This window comes from Microtus pennsylvanicus, chromosome 3 (genome assembly GCF_037038515.1).
Source record: "Microtus pennsylvanicus isolate mMicPen1 chromosome 3, mMicPen1.hap1, whole genome shotgun sequence".
Lineage (NCBI taxonomy): Eukaryota > Metazoa > Chordata > Mammalia > Rodentia > Cricetidae > Microtus > Microtus pennsylvanicus.
The window spans coordinates 109,654,635-109,674,899 of NC_134581.1; the positions used below are offsets into that span (position 1 = coordinate 109,654,635).

Below are 20,265 nucleotides of genomic sequence, written 5' to 3' on the forward strand. Positions count from 1 at the left end.
ACTTTCCTGCTTCTAGCTCTTGAAGGTTAGAATTAAAAGGCACCCCTTTGCCTCACTCAATGAGAGTTTCTGTATGCCTAATGTATTTATAGCCCATTCTTTTTTCCATCCAATCAGATTTCCTTGGGTACCTTTGATCACCCTGGCTTTTGTTCTAAATAATCTTATCTTCACATCTGTAGCAGGTGTTTCAGAGTCTTGGCATCAAGACTTAGTCCTTAAAATTATCCTAGAGCTGGATTCTTGCCTCCGTCTCCATACAGGTGTGCCTAGGTGATGTGGTGATGTCACATAAAGGTTGCATAAAGCCTTGAAAGGCTTGGCCCCCATGCCCAAACGTGTTACTGACAATGGGGGCTGTCAGTTCCTTCTGAAATGTTACAGGCAGGTTGCACCCAAGCTTTAATCTGGCAAGACTGGACTTGCTGAGGTGATGTCTCAAATTCCAGATTTCCCAGTGTCTCTGTGAGTTCACTGTTTTCTGCTTGCACAATGCCAGCACATCAGGAAGGTCACACTGAATGTTTCCTTTGACTGTGAGCTGAGGAGAGGAATGCTGGCTTCCTCTGGTCACTTGGGGCTTTAACATATTTCCATGTTGGAATGTGAATCATACTGATTAGCATACTAGGCATCTACACCAACATCTACAACTCACATTTTCCATGTATAAACACACACACACACACGTATGTGCATGTGTGTCACATTCCTGAAAGCCTATCTTGTGTTTGGTTGATAAACTCAAGCAGGCAATGACTTAGGCCAGAGAGATATAGTTCAGTGATGAAGAACAAGCTGCAAAACCATGCAGTTTAGTTTTTCCACTCCCTGACTTTACAGTCATGGACAAACTTACTCAGCATTTCTTAGCCTAAAAGGTGTGGTTAACATATTATTATGTTGTTATTCTGATGAAGCGATACTTTAAGACATGAATGGTCGGATTGCCTATGATGTTCACATGACTAATGTTTATACTGCAGGTTTGAATACAGTTACATCTGTAACCCTTTCTCCATAACAGAGTCAGATGACCAGAACTACAGGGTGGAGGCCGTCCATGCACTGGTGCACAAATTGCCGGAGAAAAACAGAGAGATGCTGGACATCTTGATAAAACACCTGCTCAAGTAATTCTGTGACTCGCGGTGTTCGTTTAATGACTTTCCAGTCTTGTTAAGATAAACTCGTTCTTGTCTGTAAAGTTGACGATGGTACTATGTGGTTGCTCTTGTAACCCTTGAGTGACTGTTAGAAAATGGTGTACAGTTTGTTTTTAAGATATGTGTTTGTCTGTGTGTCATATGTTTCCAATATGCAGATAATTGTATCCTCTGTAACTGTTAAACTAGTGAAAAACAATTCATGCCAACTTGAAACCATATGAGGGAGTGGATGGTGTTTTATTATCTTTCCAGTTCTCTTAAGTGTGTCACAGTGGTGAGTTTGAAGACTAGTGCTAGATACTACTAGGGTCAACAGTTTTCCTCAGGTCACACTGAAATGAAGATTATTCCTTGGGTTCACATTTTTTCTCAACGATTTTCTTCTGACTTTGGTGTTATACATGTTCAATCATGTAGTTTAAATTTCATATAGATCAACAGGTAAGGAGATAGATAGGCAAGTGGTTTGATGGGAAAGTAGATGATGATGATGATGATGATGATGGAGTAGGAGGAAAAGAAGAAGATAGATAGATGATAGATAGATGGATAGATGGATAGTCAACTTTTTATTTGTATGGAAGGGATAACTGCCTTACTGTAGTGATGAAGGTCAGCACATAGAGCTGGTGTACCTCACTGGTATAGTATGAGCCTCTCATTTGCTTGTTTCAGCCTCCTAAGTGTCTGGGATAATGGGTTTTGTACCACCAGGCCTGGATTCTTTTGAATTCAATCCCCAGAATTTCCAAGTAAAGTGGAATTGTGTATGAAGCTGATTGAGAATTGGTCCACAGTAATTCTTTGACTGCAAATTATGATGTCAGCTCACCTACTCTTTAACTATCTGTTATACAATAAGTACAATGTAGAAATACCAAACAGTTGAATGATTTTCTATGGACGTTGTATCTAATTCAGGAAAAATAAGCAAACAAAAAACCAAGATTTATTTCCCTCAGTAGTTTAGCCTTTATAGTTATTAGTTTTATTTGTCCAGTGTTAGCATCTTATCTTCTTTCTTTAAATGCTAAACATATACATTTTCATTATTATGGGAGCTAGTGCAGGCATGCCACATTGTACCTGTGGGGTCAGAGGACAACTTTCAGGAATCCATTCTCTCCATTTCCCTTGGGGTCTTACCTAGCAGAAACTTTCCCCCTCTGAACTATCTTGCCAGCCCCATATTATGTCTTCAATTCACATTGATATATATAACATGTTATGTCTTATGATGATTCATTGTGAATTTATACATAATATATAATGATTAAGTGAAGGTAATTATTTCCTTCTCTTTAAGCATTTGTTATTTCCCTCTGGCACCTAAGGAGAAGAGGAAGGGGGTTCAATAAGAGATGCCAAAGCACAGCAGGAGAGGGGGGATAAGCCAGTTCTACCAAAGAGCAATGCGACCAGTACTGTGCAGTAATTTGTTGTTTATCTTGTAAATAACTTTCTTCCTTTTTGATATAGTTTCTACTCACACCCATTAAGAATAGGCAAGGCTGACAAGGAAACTGGTTTCTAGTGGCGTATATAGCTTTTGTTTTTCTTACACACCAAGTTTGATAGAAAAGAACATTTCCTAACTATTGAAAATTTATGTTGAATGCTAATGTTCTTTATTTTCAGAGTATCATTGCACAGCCAACAAAATCTCATGACCGTCTCAAATCTCGGCGTCATATTTGGCCCAACGCTGATGAGAGCGCAGGAGGAAACAGTGGCTGCCATGATGAACATCAAGTTTCAGAACATAGTGGTTGAAATCCTGATTGAGCACTATGAAAAGGTGGTTGTGTTGTCTATGCGCAGCATCTGAGCTTCCTGCCAAATGCCCATCTTGTCATTTTCATAGATGACTTCTCTGCAGGGACTTTGACTCTCGTTGTCACCTATTCATTCGGTGCTTCAAGTCCACTGAGTGTCCTGATGAGATCTCCTCCAGCATGACTTTCTGAAGTTCCCTTCTCTAGTGGGTGGTGCTCATGCAGCATTACTTGTGTTTCAATGTGATTTAGCCTATTCTCTTTGTACCTCTGGAATTAGACTCTTTTTTTGTATAGTAATTCCAATAGTGCTAATAAAAGAAAGAAATGAGGTCCCATGTGGAAGTGCCCAGCTCAAATCTTCAGCCCTTGAGAATCAAAATTATGCTCTTGAACGTGAAGCTCATTTGGGCTACATGCAAGACCTTGTCTCAGAATGAGGGTGGGGATGGTTAGAAAATGGAGTCTTGAATCATGAGACCCTCCTAAAAAAGCTTCTCCTTAAAAGTTGAAGTTCTTATAGTAAGTATGGAAATGGGAAGTTGGGCAAGCTGAGTTAGCACATTGTGCTTGATCTGCTTCTGCTGGGGGAATGATCCCATATACCTCCCCAAAGTCCTTCCCTACTGACCACATAATGATGTTCCCAGTCACTGCATAAGGACCATCCCATACTATGAGGTTAGCCACATCTGAAGGCTAACCCCGCCTCCTTGGCAGCCCGGAGCCCTCAGCATTTCAGGACCTTTCCCTGCATTGTGAGGAGCTCCTCTGCTGAAAGCCGCATAGACCCAAGCCTCGCCTTGGCTTATACTTTCCCAAACACCACAATAGGAAGAAGCAGCGTTTCTGGGTGCAGACACTTGCTCATAGTTTCATAAAGTTATCAGACCTCACTTCCATTATAAGCTATGGGGAATAGCAAAGTTGAAAACCCAAAATTTATAAATAAATAAATAAAGAGGTTTTATTCAGAAGATGCAAAAGAAATCATGGATTACCACAGGGGAGTTTTTGTATGAAGCTTCCCCTGCACTCCTAAAATTCTTTTCATAGCTGTGGAAGCTTCTATCATGGGGGGTGCATAGGGTGTCTTATTGACCTCAATCTATTTTTCTTCTCCGTAGATTTTCCATACTGCCCCAGACCCAAACATTCCTCTTCCTCAGCCCCAGTCTCGGTCTGGATCCCGAAGGACCCGTGCCATCTGCCTATCCACAGGTTCTCGGAAGCCCAGAGGGAGGTACACGCCATGCCTGGCGGAGCCCGATAGTAAGTGTGCTCCATTGAGGGTAGAGCCTCTCTTGTTCTGTTTATTCTGACCTCGCTTCTTGGTAATTAGGAATGAGCAGATGTTCTTGTGGGTGCGTTTTTCCTAACACCCCTCTTCTAGCGCTGATACAGTCCCTGTCAGTTTCGTGGTAATACTCCTTAGATAGCAAACTCATTAATGCCACAAAGGGAAAAAGAAGTCGTTTGCTCTCTGCTGCTTTTCTGGGGTCGTGGTTAAGGACACCGGGTGCTACTTGTGGCAGGTTTTGTCCGTTGTTAGAGCAGCAAATAAGAAAGCTAGGGCTTGTCATACTGAAAAGACATTTTCTGGCTTTCTTTCACATTGTGTTCTTAAGGAATCAGCTCTTAGATGTCAGACTGCCCCAAAGAGAGGAAAGAAACAAAAGGAAAACCAGCAGCACACATGAAATTGCAAACTTCTTTTTCTGAGCCATGCCTTAAGCTAAGGTTGATCACAGCTTGAGCCCATGACAGACATTAATATATGTTCTCTCTCACTGTATGTTTTTCTTCTACCAGGCCCCCGGTATTTTCCCATGGTCCATAGTTAACAGAAAATGGTCTAGTAAAATCTGACTTAGGTATATTTTCAAGATTTACTGTGATTTCTCTGACTTATGATACTTCTAGAAACAGTAAACAATCAGCCCACTGACCCAGGCTTTGTTTTCTTTTTTGTCCGCTGCTTGCACTTACACCCAGGGTTAGTACAGGCTAGACACCTCTCCCCATGAGCACTTACACCCAGGTTTGTGCAGGCTAGACACCTCTCCCCACGAGCACTTACACCCAGGGTTAGTGCAGGCTAGACACCTGACACCTCTCCCTATGAGCACTTACACCCAGGGTTAGTGCAGGCTAGACATCTGACACCTCTCCCCATGAGCACTTACACCCAGGGTTAGTGCAGGCTAGACACCTCTCCCCATGAGCACTTAACACCCAGGGATAGTGCAGGTTAGACACCTCTCCCCATGAGCCGTGTTCCAGTCAGCAGCCTGTTTGTGCAGGCTAGACACCTCTCCCCATGAGCCGTGTTCCAGTCAGCAGCCTGTTTCATGTGTTACTATATTCACAGGAGGAAATGAAACAAAAGCAAAGCTTCTTTCCTAGGCTATCAGCAGCTTGTAATTTGCCTTTGAACAGATCTAATACCTGTAACTGAGAGCCACCTGTGAGCAGAAAAATAAAAGGCAAAAATACGTCTCTAATAGAAATACGTTTCTTCCATTGATTTTAAAAATATATAATATCATGAAAGGAGCCTATTTCTCTTACTTCTGAGTCTTATGTCACAGGCAGCCTTTGTCCAACTTCAATTCAGTCCATAATGCTCCATTACAGTGGTTAATTCACAGGACTACAGGAAGTCATCCTGTAGACTGTGTTCAAATCACATTCATCACCATTAAAGCCGAACTTTAAAGCCTTCCTTTAGCACTGAGGATAGTCTACCATGCAAGGCCAATGTCCATGGCACCAGGGCCCATGGCACCAGGACCCATGGCACTAGGGCCCACCACACCAGGCCTACCACACCAGTGCCCACCACACCAGGCCCCACCACATCAGTGAGGTGGGGCAGCTATGAAGGGCAGGGTGGACTGAGGGCAGGAGGGCTTTGATCATGCTCTTTCGTGTTCCTGACCTGTTGCCGCTGTTGCCCTTGTCTGCCTCCTCTCAGGTGATTCCTACAGCAGCAGCCCAGATAGTACACCCATGGGCAGCATAGAGTCACTCTCTTCCCACTCCTCTGAGCAAAACAGCACCACAAAGTCAACTTCCTGCCAGCCCAGGGAGAAGTCGGGTGGCATTCCGTGGATTGCGTCCCCGTCGTCTTCCAACGGACGGAAGAGTCTGGGTCTCTGGACAACTAGCCCAGAGTCAAGTTCTCGAGAAGATGCAACCAAAACAGATGTGGAGTCAGATTGCCAGAGTGTGGCCTCGGTCACCAGCCCAGGGGATGTCTCTCCCCCCATAGACCTCGTCAAGAAAGGGCCCTATGGGCTCTCAGGACTGAAAAGAGCCTCTGCCTCCTCCTCTCTCAGATCTATCTCTGCAGCTGAAGGTGAGAAAGCCTGGATCCCATGCTGGATAGCATTGCCCCACTGTTCCTGGGTGGACATTGAGGGGACTGATCAGGGACAAGGTTAATGAAGGAACTACTGAAACTTCTCTACTTTGTATTTGAGCTTAAATTTAAAAACATCTGTATGCTGTGACATTTTCCCCCTTAATCTTTCCATCTCTGAGGGAATAAGGTCTTGTAATTGTAGACTTTGATCTCCCTAAGTGATGGACTGCTGTATCCAAAGAACATTCTGTACCTTCGCATTTCTTGTAGGAAAATGCTACCTTTTGTTGTGTGTTTTGCTATTGTTATGACTAATAGTACCTTGTATGTTTTCTTGGATTTTCTTTTTAGGAAACAAGAGCTACAGTGGATCCATTCAAAGCTTAACTTCTATAGGTTCCAAAGAGTCACCCAAAGCCACATCGAACCCAGAGCTGCCTCCAAAAATGTGCAGGAGGCTAAGGCTAGACACTGCTTCCAGCAACGGCTACCAGCGACCAGGCTCAGTGTGAGTTAGAATGAGTTTGTATTCACTGTGTCTCCTTACGGTGCAGTGGGGTCGAGTCTGCCCTGAAAGAATCCAGGGGTTCTGTAGTTAAATGTTTCATCTATAGAGCTGGTAGCTTTAACATCTAAGCTCTCTGTCCTCTTCAATAAAGAACGTGAGGGTTACTATAGGCGCAGGCTATCATGGACCTCACAAGTTATCGCCTCAAAGGCTGTCCCACAACCAGAGCCGTGGCTTAACGGAAGATGGGAAAATAGATGTATAAGAGAGAATATGCCTTTGGAGCTAGGGACCTTTCCATTAAAGCTACACACTCAGCTTCAAGCTCCCCCAGGATGGTTGCTCCCTACATGTAAGAGTTTTCTGTCTGAGATCTCACGGATGGGACAAGGCTAGAGACAACCAGGATCACAAAAGGCAATGGGAAGAGAGTACTTCTCAATGAAGCAGTCACCAGAAGTAGAAAGTTTGTACGGCATAGCTATATAAATGGGAGCAGCAAGGGTGTGGGGGGAAGAATGGGAGCCTGAAGAAGGAAGGCATCAAAATCCAGACAAGAAGCGCCTCTTCCTCTGCTTTCATGTTCATGGCAGATGCTGCGCGTTTCCCGTTGTCTGTGTGTCTGCGCTCACACTAGGTATCTTCACATGTGTGGTCTCTTCTAATGGTCTCATTTCAAGGTGTGCAGTATGAGCATGAGCTATGAGTGTGGTCTCTTCAGAGACAAGAACAGATGTCTAGGAAGTTGGAGAGCCCTGGGTCCCCGACCTTCAGGTTCTCTGTGCCATACCATCTGTTATATAAGGGTGTTCCTAATATTTTCATTATTTGTAGAAAGCTTAGTAAGGTATATTACTAAGTTCACCTCCACAGGAACGGGATAGCGCATCCTTCTGCCCACTACTGTCTTTCTACATCTTTAGTTAACGAGTGTGCCCAGCATTTCTCATAGAACTCCAGTTAGATGAATCTGTTTGCGAGTCTGCCTGTTTGGTGTTCAGCCAAAGCCACGAAAACAAATTCAGGTTCAGATGGACACTCAGAGAAGATGATAGAGCACCCCTCTGTCCTTCAGGAGACAAGGCCTTCCGGTTGTTGTTGGTTTTTTTTGGGGGGGTGTCCCAGGATTGCCTGTTGGGGTTCTGTAAAGAATTCTAACTAAAGATGGGGGCCAGTGAGATGGTTCAGTGGATAAAGGTGACTGTCACCAGGCCTGAGGACCTGAGTTTCATCCCAGGACCCACATTGTGGACAGAGAGAATCAGCTCACAAGATTCCCCATGCACACAAAAAGTAAATAAATTAATAATAATTTAATTACTTCATTATAATGAGTAAAAAAGCTTGATTAAAGAAAAAAGTTTAGGAACTCATTCATGGAATTTAATATTTTTGGTAAATTTAAGAAATATTGTGATTATCAAGGATGATTTAACTGCATTTGCTCCCATTTTATAGCTACTAGTTCCTCACTGTCCTCCCCACCATCAAACATACACACTCTATGACTGAAGCAAGATGTAAACCAGCAAGCTCATTTAGTAGACATCTTTCCAGAGCTTTTTCCTTTTGCTTTATAGCAAAGGCTTCTACCTTAGGAAACACAGGAAATAATCATAGCTCCCTGTGCTACGAGAATGAACAACAGCTCCTCTTCTGTCACGTTGATGGATTCTTTGATTCTTCCCTGGTACCGCACAGGAGCCAATAACATGCTGTCTGCTGGGAGCTGCGTAGGGAGGGAATGTTCTCTCTGCTGTGACCTGCTTTCTGAGGTAAAAAGGAAGAGGACAGTAAGAGCCCCAGGAAACAAGTTATAGGTTTATTAGAGTCTCGTGCTCTGTGAGATGCAGGTTGCAGCCAAAACCTCTTCTCGTTAAAGCAAAAAGCAGTTCCACTGTGTCTCCAGTTTAGGTGGCAGTTCCTGTTTTGTCTTATCTACTCAATAATCCTGAATATCCCATTGATCTGAATGACTTATCAGATTGACTTCATTTAAAAATATTAAACTATTCTGATTTTTTAAGTTTTGTTTTTAAAATTTACTCAGTGCATTGAAAAATATTTTTCAGAGTGGCAGCAAAGGCTCAACTATTTGAAAATACCGGGCCACTCAAGCCGGTTTCTTCAGGACGGTAAGTTCTCAAAAGCTTTAACACAATAAATAAAGTAGCAGGAATATCACCACATTGTGCTGATATAACATAATTTGTGGCAGCCTCCACCTCAGTTTTTCTCATAACGAAATAAGCCAGTGTCCAGTGGTTTTAGCCAGGAAGAACACTTCCGCTAATAGCATCATGCCATGTTGTTCCCATGATGCCTTTCTTCTAAAATGTTTGGGAAAGGATTGTAGCTGGGACTGTAACTCAGTTGATAGAGCACTTGCCTGGCATACACAAGGTGCTGGTTTGATCCAGCCCCACATAAGCTAGGTGCTGTAGTGTACACCTATAATCCTAACATGAAGGAGGTTCGGAAGTGGAGGATCAGCCTTAGCCACATGGCAAGTTTGAGGCCAGCCTGAGATACATGATGAAAAGTTTCTTACGTCAATAAGTCCCTCCACTGATGCGATAATCCAAATCAGACCAAATCAAACCAAATTAGAAAAAGCCCAAGTTCAATGGGTACCAATGCTCCCATGGCTTTCCAGCCTCACTAAAGAAGAGCTGGGGAAGGAAGACTGGAAAATCATGTGTTTGTTCTGAAGGGGGGAGGGGCAGTTTAAATGCCTTGTAGGAGTGGTCTTGAGCATCTTTGGGAAGGGGTCGTCATTTGGCAGGCTTCCTCAGGGGTGGAGTCTGGACTGAGGCAATTCATAAGGGAGGAGGTTTGGGATGGAACTTGCCCCCAAACATTCCAGACTCTTTGGGTATATGGATGCCAGGGGCTGGGATGAAGCCTTAACCCAAACATTCCAAATTCTTTGGGTATATGGATGCCAGGGACTGGGGTGAAGCTTGCACCCAAACACATGAGACCCTGCAGATCACCTCCAAAAGAGTGAAGATTTGAAACAAATTTTCTAAAAATGGAAATCTCTGTAATTAGTTGTCTCTGTGTGCACTTCTGATAATAGTCATTTTGGAGGTAATTGTTAAAAATATATTCTTGACTTTTAAAAGTTATTGTTTCTCTGAAAGAATCTTCTAGAAAATACTACACAATACAGTGTGTGATTGCAGAGCTAGCAAGCCCAGGAGAGCCTTTGATCCTTCTGGAAAGTATTTGGTTCAGTTTCTAGTCTTCCGGTCTTTGCTCCTTACTGCTTCCTTCTCCAGTTCCTCCATCTGCAGTGGAATTTGGGTTTGAATTTGAATAATGGAATTGCATGAAAATGGGAAAATGGCCGGTTTCCCTAGGGTCTCCTTTTGGAGGAGTTATTCCATACAAACATGTAAATGAGATCACTCCTGAGCAGACCTGTCTCTCTCCTCTCTGCTGGACTGAAGCATGCTTTAGCTTCTACAACTGGATAACTAGGTCGGGGAAGCAAAGAAATCATGGATAGCTTATTGCTCTTTATTTCTTCTGGAAGCTATTCAGCCAAAGGTTTTGTTGTCATTTTGGGCTTTTTGGTGTTTTGTTTTGTTGTTGTTATTTTGTTGCTGTTGTTGTTATCTGTTGTTTTCTGTCATTTTTACAAAAGTGTTTAGACTTTCCCAACAAGCCTGTCTTAAACGCACAGCAATCCTTAGATATCCTCGGAGCCGTTAGGGCTAAAACGTGGGCTTTTGCAAGTCATGCCCCGGAACTTTAATGAGATAAACCAGGCCTGTCCATCTGTCCTCAGTAGGCTAATTAAAGAGACAGGAAATGGTGAAAAGGAGAGAGAGGAGATTTATTTAATGTGGCTACATTTAGGAAAAGAAACAAAAAGGAAGTCTGGTTACATTCCCTTAACAAGTCCATCTTTGGGGTCCTGACAAAAGTTTTTTGTTTAAAGGTGAGGCAAGAGATATGGATAATGAAGCAGTTCCAGTCAAGGAGGGGTCTGGTCCATCATCCCTGTCTTCTTACATGGTGGTCTGATAAGTTGTCAGAACTAAATAAAATTTATTCCAGGAAGAGAAGGTCCCCCTTTGGGAATACCAGGCTTCTGCTTTTTCCTCCTTCCCAATGAGACTCCTGGAGGAATTCCAGTTCCTTGGAGACCATTGTTTCAACAGTCTCATAGCCAAAGGGAAGACACAAGTCTTCCCTTCTGCCAGGATGGTTGTAGGCACATGCCAGTTATTAGAGTCTATGGTGGCCTTCAAACCCTTCAGCCTTGTTTAAAGTCCCAATATAGTTTGCAAGCTTGTTTTTTGTTTGTTTTGACTTCTGATGAGGAATCACACTGCTGTCTCAGCAGGATAATTGCTGCACTGCATAAACCTGGCACTTGCCTGTCCAGGTATCTTCACCCGTTTTCTTCCCAAGAAGGCTGAGCTGACATGTCACAACAAACTCATTTCTTCAAGATTGCTGATGCTTTCTGGCATTCGTGTAGGAGATTTAACCTTGCACTCTCACGACCTGTAGGACGCAACCCCTAAAATCATTCTGCATATTAGTTACATTACGATCATAACAGTAGCAAAATTATAGTGTGAAGTAGCAATGAAATAATTTTACGTTTGGGAGTCACCACAACATGAACTGTGTTAAAAGGGTCTCAGCATTAGGAAGGTTGAAAGCCACTGTATGGCTGAATTGCTCCACTAGATGGAGCCCTTCTATTATGAAGTGCTAAGTAATCTTTCTGTTGAGTGAAAACTCAACAAGCCACCCCACTCTATCCATACAAAGACTGATTCTAAGACCTTCCTTCCAGGGAAAAAATTCATAGCTGTTCACTCTCTCATATGTCATGCACTGCATTTGCATAGTAACTACTTATATCTGCCTGAATATAGCCATCACTAGAGTATTTTAAAATACCTAGCACATACATTCTATTTAAGCAGATATTTCTGTGTTACTTAGGAAATGCTGACAAAAAAAAAGATCGGTATGTGTTCAGGACAGATGCATTTTTCTCTGAATACTTGAGTGTGTTTGGTTGAATCTGCATTTGAGGAAGAGGCTACATATGGAAGCTGACTAAAATATAATTACGAAGATAGCCCAGGAGAGTAGGCAAGGCGAGCTTTGGTGAAGTGAGAAGGCAGTCCTATGATAAAGACACACTCACATGTTTAACAGGCAGTCTATGCATTTTAATAACTTTACACTCTAAAGCTGAAATCAACTTCTACTAGGTTTCAGCAGAGACTTCCAGGTTTGTAATCCGAGGTTTCTCTCCCTCCTGCCAGTTCCCGAATAACCACTCAGAGGCTTATATTAATTATAAATGCTTAGCCAATGGCTCGGGTTTATTGTTATCTAGCTCTTACATTTAAATTAGCTCATTTTTTAAATCTATGCTTTGCCAAATGGCTCATGGTTTGTTACCTTTTTTTTTCTTTAACATGTCTTGCTTTCTCAGTGGCTGACTGACTCCCTTCTTCTCCTGTATCTCCGCTTGGTTTTCCAAACTGGCTCCATTTTACTTTGCCATAGGCCAAAGCAGCTTTATTTATCAACCAGTGAGAGCAACACGTATTCACAGTGAACAGAAAGACCATCCCACAGCACAGGCTCCCTTTGTCAACTAGCTCAGTACCCATGGACAGCACCCTTAATTTTCACTGAGTCCTATACAGTGAACCACACATCCCCCTCAGGGTCCTAGTTCAAACCTTTGGGTCATTATTTTAGTGCCCCATGGTTATACATTTCAGTAGTCCATGCTCCCCATTTAAATGAAGGTCATAATTCTGCACTTACCACACTGGATGTGAATATAGACATTAATGTTTTTGAAATATATGGCAGCTATCTTAGAGGTGTTCTTTACTTCAAAATAACTATCATTGTTGCGATTATAATTGAAATCAGAAATTATAATCATGTGAAATTTTCAAGCTTTTAATCCGTTTCTGAACATGAAGCACCGAGACTCCTGTGAGGCCTTTTGTACTGTTGAGTGGAACTGAGCTGCATGTGGGGCCCTTTCCAGGCTTGTCCCCTACCTGTTTGGTGTTCCTTCTGAAGAATTCACAAAGACCCTGTTTTAAGGACAGGATGGTAGAGTGAGTAGAGGCAGGAGATGTCTAACCATTGTTTTAGTGGATAGCCTTGGGCCAAACAAAAGCCTCTCCCCTGAGAACCACGTGGACCCTGGCTGCCGCTGAGCAGAGAGTAATAATCAATAAAGTATGCACTCAGTTCAAACAAGTGGCTTCCCAGAGACTGTGGCAGAGAGGATAGTCGGACATTCTGGATGGAACTGGCGGAAACCTGTCAGCAGGACTTTTCAGGACTGGTCTCAGGATGGACTCATGCTTACAGAGGGCAAGGAAGAAGTGGGCAGAGAAGGATGCCAAGTGTCTGAGGATAAGCATCAGGAAAATGGTAGTTTTAGTTTCTAAATTCTGTTTGTATTTATAAAAGGAGACAGGAATGTTTTCGACTTGAGTTGAGGAGCTGGGAGACAGGTGAGACTATTCGAAATGAGTCAGAAGAGAACATGACATTCTATGTCATAGAGAAACCTACAGACATCAGTGGCTGCTCAGGTGGAGGGGATGTGCCTGGCAGCAGAACTTACAGAGTGGAAAAAAGAGACAGCACAATGGTCTGGGGAAAATGGTTTTACTTATGATCCAGGCAGAGGACAATGAAGAGTGGTCAGAAGAAAGTCTGGCCTGCAGTCACTAAAGCTGTGAACAATGCCTAGGCACTAGGACACCATCGGGTTTTGATGGATGTGAGATTGCCCTTGGCTGGCTCTGTAGATAATAAGATGGCAGGTGACCAGAATAGTAAACTGATAGGTTGGAGGGTGCCGGGGAAGCAATCAAATCAATAAAACTGGAAATGACATTGTCTTGGGCTCTGCTGCTGGAAGAGATGGTAGGTGGAGTCAGGAGTCCAAAAGTCACAAGTCTTTGGAACACAGTTGAATGTGGCAGAGGAGAGGGGACTTGCTGGTGATGTACTTCCTGGTCAGCTTTGGATGGTGGAGCTTTAGTGTTGGCGCCACTGTTTCTAGGTGAGACCTCACACAAAAGCCCCAAATTCTTTCAGCTCTTAGGACACCAGACTCTCTGGCTGCACAGAGCATGTGGTACCGGGTGTAGAGTTTGCTCTGTGTGTGTGTGTGTGTGTGTGTGTGTGTGTGTGTGTGTGTGTGTGTGTGCGTGTGCGTGCGCGCATACACGATGCTGTTGTTGTTTTTAAAGGGTACATAAATACCTTTCTGAATTGCAAAGCCTGCATCTGTGGCCCTCACTTCCCTGACAATGAGGTGGCACTTGCTGGCTCTTCAATGCTAACCTCAGCTGCTATTCTAACATCACAACTAATCAATGTATTCACCATATCTTTGGAGCTGAGGAAACCTGAAAAATAAAGGGAGGGGGTGGAGAGTAGCCTGTTCTTCAGCTTTCTAACAAATTATAGCATATTTCAAACCAGCCTCTGCTATTCATTAGGAGTTGCATTGTCTCCTTAGGATGAAGGCTTTCCATTGCATCAGTGAAGCACGGTTGTAAAGATCCCAACAGTCTGTGAAGAACACACTGATGTAGACCACTTTGTGCACATTTTATTTTATATGCTAATTAACATTAACATTAGCTAAGAGTAGTTTTCGCTATCTTTGAATTGAATGTTATTTTATAAACTGCCTTGATCTTTCAGCCAAGCCAAAGCCATGTACTCCTGCAAAGCAGAGCATAGCCATGAGTTGTCCTTCCCCCAAGGGGCCATCTTCTCCAACGGTGAGTATGAGTGTCGTTTACTGAAGGGACATGGGGCCAGGGCGCTTAGACAGGGTCAGCTCCTTAGGCTTTCCTTAGTGAACACATCCTCCTTTTTAGATCCCAGCCTCGCTTCTGGGAGCATTTACTCACTTGTCCAAATCAGACATGGAAGCGCAGGGGGATTGCCAGTTAGAGAACAGTCAGAAGCTACATAATGAGTCTTACAAGGCTAGCCTGGCAAGTACGCCTTGTTTACAAAAAATAGAGGAGGGGGTGGTGTTTGGGACAAATACAGTTTAATCTAATTGTGTGAGTACAAAGAACTTTGCAACTTTGGAGAGACTGTACCCCAATAACCTGTGTACATAGATTCTTAGGTGATTGTTGGTTCATTAGTTTACAGTAGGTGTTTAAGCTGAGTCACCTGAGTAACCTTCGTTTATTTCTTCCTTTGACCAGTACACCCATCAGTGGAGCCAGGGTGGCTGAAGGCGACCTATGAAGGCAGAACAGGACTCGTCCCTGAAAACTATGTTGTCTTCCTCTAATAGTATTAGTGGATGGCAGTATCTTCATGGTATCCATGGTAACACATAATAAGTGCTATGATTTTATCTGACACAGATATGAGGGACCAGCCACTAAATGAAAACCCTCTGTTTGTCTCAAGTTCTTCACCGGCAGACTATGTAGCTCCCAATGATGGAAAGAGTAACACAAATGTTTTCATCATAGCCATTGCTTTGGACTGTTTTCTTACTTTTAAAATAATCTTGCTGTTTTATTTTTATTTTTTGAAAAGAAGTGATTTTTGACAGTGTCTGTTCTCCAGAGTTGCAGAATCCCAGATACTGAGCTCAGTTCTGCATCCTGTAAATTTGGAAGTGAGAAATCTGCTGTACCCGTGTTGAGATTTTTCTTCATTGCTTGGTCGTCTCTGGGGAACCTTGAAGTCGTTACTTTAAGAGTGTAATTTAAATCGTTCACTTATTATTTTTGTTTTTTAACTATATTGTTTTTATGTGTGGTTGTTTTGCTGGTCCTAAACATTTCAAGAAAATCAGTCATTGTTTTATCCTAAGTATATTTCTATTTGTTTTCTAAGATGATAGTATTGGAAAGAAATAATGTATATGAAGTCTGTAAAGAAAACCAAGTTAAGTCAAACACTGATCCCTCCGTAAGCAGTCCATTAGAATGCTCGACGGCTTCTGTGGGTTAGGAGCAAAAATCCGCCGAGTGCACAGCCTAGGGTTAAAGAGTTTTGTGGCGGGCTGGACTTGGCTTGTGAACCACAGATGAACAAGCCCTCTTTTAGAGGTTATGTAAACCTAACTTGGGACTTTTACAAATTTCCCATTAAAACACGCGTGCTGATAAACCACATGTGCACATCTCCAGCTTCTTAAGCCGCATCGTGCCAGTGCAGTGACAGTTACGGCAAACCGCGACGGTGAAGTGCGGCTTCCAGCTGCCCCACCTGCACCGCTAAACTCTTCAGGTATTCCAGTGATGGGGAAGTCTTGGCCTCGGAGACGCTCTTACACAAACGACAAGGACATTGTTTGGAAATTTGAACTGGGAAGCTCTGTCTTTGAAACCTTGTTTAGTTGAAACAGAAAACAAACACCAGGTACTGGATTCTTAGGCTACAGAGTATGAATTTTTTAAGATTTACTTATTTATATGATTATTTTGTTCATGTGTATGTATGTGTGTACATGTATGCCTTTACCCCACGAAGGTCAGGAAAGGGAGTCAGCTTTGAACTGGAGTTACCCATGGCTCTAAATCACTACACGAGTACTGGGACTCGAACACTGGTCCTCTGGAAGAGTAACAGTGCTCTCGCCACTGAGCCATCTCTCCAGCCCCAAACCACACAGTTTGAAAGCATGTCACCATCACTAGCAGCCATGACATTTACAAAGGTTTTCTTTCTATAAATTCTTCTGAGTTATAGAACTCAGAGAGCAGCGAGCTATTTACTCTCCAGCTACAGGGCATCAATAAAATGTTACATAGCAGCCATGTCTTCTAACATAATCTCTTTCAGCAATTCCAACATACAATTCCTGTGAGTGTCTACAATGGCAAAAAGCCTTTTTTCTCCATAGTCGGAAATTGTGTCTCCCCGGATTCACTCCACTTGGCTTGTTATCTAACTGATTCCTTCAGTTTTCTCTAGTTCATAGATTCTCGGGGGTCTGAAAGTGTATGAAGCTGTTTTAGCCTGCCATAGCCTACAATCTTCATTCATTCTACATTGCCTAAGTATTTCTAGAGATAATAGGCTGAGCATGTATCTAACACTATGCCTCAGTGCACTTATGCTGTTAAATGAAATAAGGCAATGATTTAAATTAGGCAATAACAGCAGACAGACAGATACATCCAGAAATACCATCAATGAACTGAAGGCAATGAGTGGAAAACAGCTCATAAAAGTTGCAATGCAATAGGAAACTGATAAAAGTTTGGCTCTTTCTCTTTCCTCCCAATGTTAGTCCTTGTGCACTCAATGAGGTATTGCTTGGTCAAGGTGGGTGCCTCATGGCTTTTAGTATACCAATTCATTGCTGTCTCTGATGACCTTTTTCTGAGACAGAAGGTAGCTTTTATCATGTACCAGCTATCTAATCTATATGACCCTGCAAAAAAACCTCATTGTTATCACCCCTTGCATCATGCTAGATCAGGGTCCCTGATGGGAGGCTGATTTTCTTTTTTTTTCCGTTTATTTATTTATTAAAGATTTCTGTTTCTTCCCCGCCACCTCCTCCCATTTCCCTCCCCCTCCCCTAATCAAGTTCCCCTCCCTTGTCAGCCCATAGAGCTATCAGGGTTCCCTGCCCAGTGGGAAGTCTAAGGACCACCCACCTCTATCCAGGTCTAGTAAGGTGAGCATCCAATCTGCCTAGGCTCTCACAAAGCCAGTATGTGCAGTAGGATCAAAAACCCACTGCCATTGTTCTTGAGTTCTCAGTAGTAGGGAGGCTGATTTTCTTGCAAAGACCAACTTGATAGCAAAGACCCAATGTCTTCCTCTGCTGCTGCTGCGCAAAGAAATCTCAATTTTAATTTTACTTTAGCAGACCAGAACATTCCTGCCTCCCAGTCGCTTGAACTAAACCCATGGATGCTGGCCAAGGACTTAGAGTTTTTTCTATGTAAGACGTGGGTATAAAATGTAGCTCTTCTTTCTGATGGTGACATTTTCTCTGTGCCATTAATTGTTGAGGTTCTGCCTCCCGAAACAAGACACAAACATGCTGGCTCATGTTACACTTGTGCTTCAAGTTTAATTTTGTAGATTTTTTTCTTCCTTTTAATTACATATATATGGAAATCCTGATAATCTGCTGGAGAGTCTAGGGCTGCTTTCCCCATGAAGTAAATATCTCACAAATGAAGCATTGAGGAGCACCGCAAAGATCAAGATGTATGTATGCTGTGAAACCCACAGAAGGTCTGCTGTGTGAAATCATTGCCAGTCATAGAAGAGTCATGCACAAAACTGTGATGCCATCAAAGCAATGAAGAGCCTTACCTGTTCAGAGCCTGTGGAACATGTTAGAACTGCCATATCTTCGCTCGCTCTGAAATCTATGTGAATCTCTATGCACACAGATAACTGCATACTGTTTGATCCATCTGAGAATGCCACTGAGGGGCCGATGGAATCCCTGTGGGTGTTTTGTGCATTTGAAACACTGATGTATTTAACAGGTGACTCTGGCTCTGCCATCATTCCACTAAAGTTAAGTTCATACACCTTAGTCATTCAACTGAACAATTTCCTAATGTATTGTGTTTCAGTATCTGAAAAGTAAAATAATCTATATTTCCGCAGTATTCGTGCAGTGTGAAGAGGCGTTGTCTCCATGCGTGTTGGTCTGGTTACTTTGCTAAAAGCATGAATGAAATGCTCACCGTTAGCCTTTTGGCTGACTGACTGTTTCAGGGACAGTGAAAGAAAGGACAAATATATTTTACATTTTGCATAATCCCCAACTATCCAGGCCCCAAATAGTGAGACCTCCTCTGCCTTCTCTTTAGTAGTTAGCCTTACATATTATGACTGTCTGTGAACACCTGCTGGGTCAGGAAGAAATGGAATCTCTCCATGCTTCCGGGGAAGATTTCCTGCTGCTGACCTTGCTCTCAATTGTGGGCCTCACATATTTCTGTCTCACAGAGGCTAAGTTAGAAAAGCTGTCACAGTCAGCACAGAGAACTTTAATTTGCAGCGCAGTACGAACACACTTTATCTAAAATTCTCGGGCGGGACCCAAGTCTTTTAGATTTTGGAATATTGTTTATAAATGAGACACTTTATGTCCTTACCCAGGTCAAATCAGGAAAATCATTTCTGTTTCAGATATTTGCAACATATAGCCTAAAAGTCATTTCAAGCAATGTTTTTAACACATGCATGAAGGCAAGTTTCAGGTACTGGAATTTTCCAGTTGTAACATCTTGCAGGTGCTGAAAATAAAGTAGTCCTGGCTTTCGGGATCAGAGATCATTGTCTTTGTACCAAGTTTGTATGAGGGTGCCTTAGCGGCCCCATATGATTTACTGTCCAGTTTGTTAAGTGATACCAGGAACACACAACCTTTGGAAGAGAATCTGTCCTTTGAATTCACAACACGTTAGTCACTGACAGCTCTTACTATGACTTCACACTATAGGACCAAGCCATGACAAGCTCAATAGAGGCCTAAGTATCAGGAGTTTACCCTGAGACAATACCTGGTTCCAAAGACTACAAACTGAGACTACGCAGGCGCCACCCAGGAACAGAACATCCAACAGAAATTCCTAATGTTCCAACCATTGTAGATAGGATCACCTGCCAGCACACACCCATCACTTTTCACCAGGATACCCCTAGTCAAATGTCAGCCAATCAGGGGTCCTAAACCTTAGAAATCCCTCACTCCACCTTTTTTACTATAAAAACCCAACTCTAACTGAGCTCGGGGCTCTACTATCACTCCAATACGTTGGACATATGGAGAGACAGAGTTTACAAACCTGTATAAAAATAAAGGCTCTTTGCTTTTACATACAGGACTCAGTCTCCTGGTTGGTTTTGGGGTGACTCTGTGATCTGGGCATAACACCACCATCACTTAAGACAGGAAATCATCTCTTGGAAAAACCAACAACAGGTTTGAATCCTGTTTAGAAATTACATTCCTCTTGACCATAGATTTTCCCCCTAAGGGTTAAAATTTCACTTCCTTTGTTTTTCTTTTGCTTTTCAAAATCAAAAACATTTTCTAAAAATGAGATTAGCCTTTCTGAGCAGTCTGACTCTATCCAGCCACTCTCTTGTTGATTCAGAGTTAATAACAGGTACTTATCAACTTCCTGAACACATTTAGTGTGTTCGCCCATTGTTATCATTACCTTCTTGTTTCAAGTGGCAATACCTTTGGGAAAAGAGGTTTATGAATGACACAGAAGATCAAGTCATTGAGTGATACTAAAAAAGAATAGTGAGACAGGCACACCCATCTTTTTAAGAAACCACAAGTAGGCAGATGAAAGTACTCTCCTTGGTTGACATGGAAGCTATGCCTGAATCCACTTAGCTCTGAGGAAGAATGCTTACTGCTATCTGTGCCACAGCATGGTTGAGTTT

At 42.7% G+C, this 20,265-nt stretch overlaps 1 protein-coding gene across 1 annotated transcript in view; it reads left to right on the forward strand.

The window, feature by feature from the left end:
- The window catches only part of Arhgap42 (Rho GTPase activating protein 42), a 216,040-nt gene extending 197,574 nt beyond the window's left edge, over window positions 1-18,466 (forward strand). The window contains exons 17-24 of the mRNA XM_075966834.1: window positions 1,028-1,133; window positions 2,808-2,967; window positions 4,072-4,216; window positions 5,922-6,305; window positions 6,663-6,819; window positions 8,892-8,954; window positions 14,551-14,630; window positions 15,072-18,466. Of these exons, the coding sequence (XP_075822949.1) occupies window positions 1,028-1,133; window positions 2,808-2,967; window positions 4,072-4,216; window positions 5,922-6,305; window positions 6,663-6,819; window positions 8,892-8,954; window positions 14,551-14,630; window positions 15,072-15,160 (1,184 nt within the window). The 3' untranslated portion in view covers window positions 15,161-18,466. The remainder of the gene's footprint in view (window positions 1-1,027; window positions 1,134-2,807; window positions 2,968-4,071; window positions 4,217-5,921; window positions 6,306-6,662; window positions 6,820-8,891; window positions 8,955-14,550; window positions 14,631-15,071) is intronic.
- The last annotated feature ends 1,799 nt before the right edge of the window (window positions 18,467-20,265 follow it).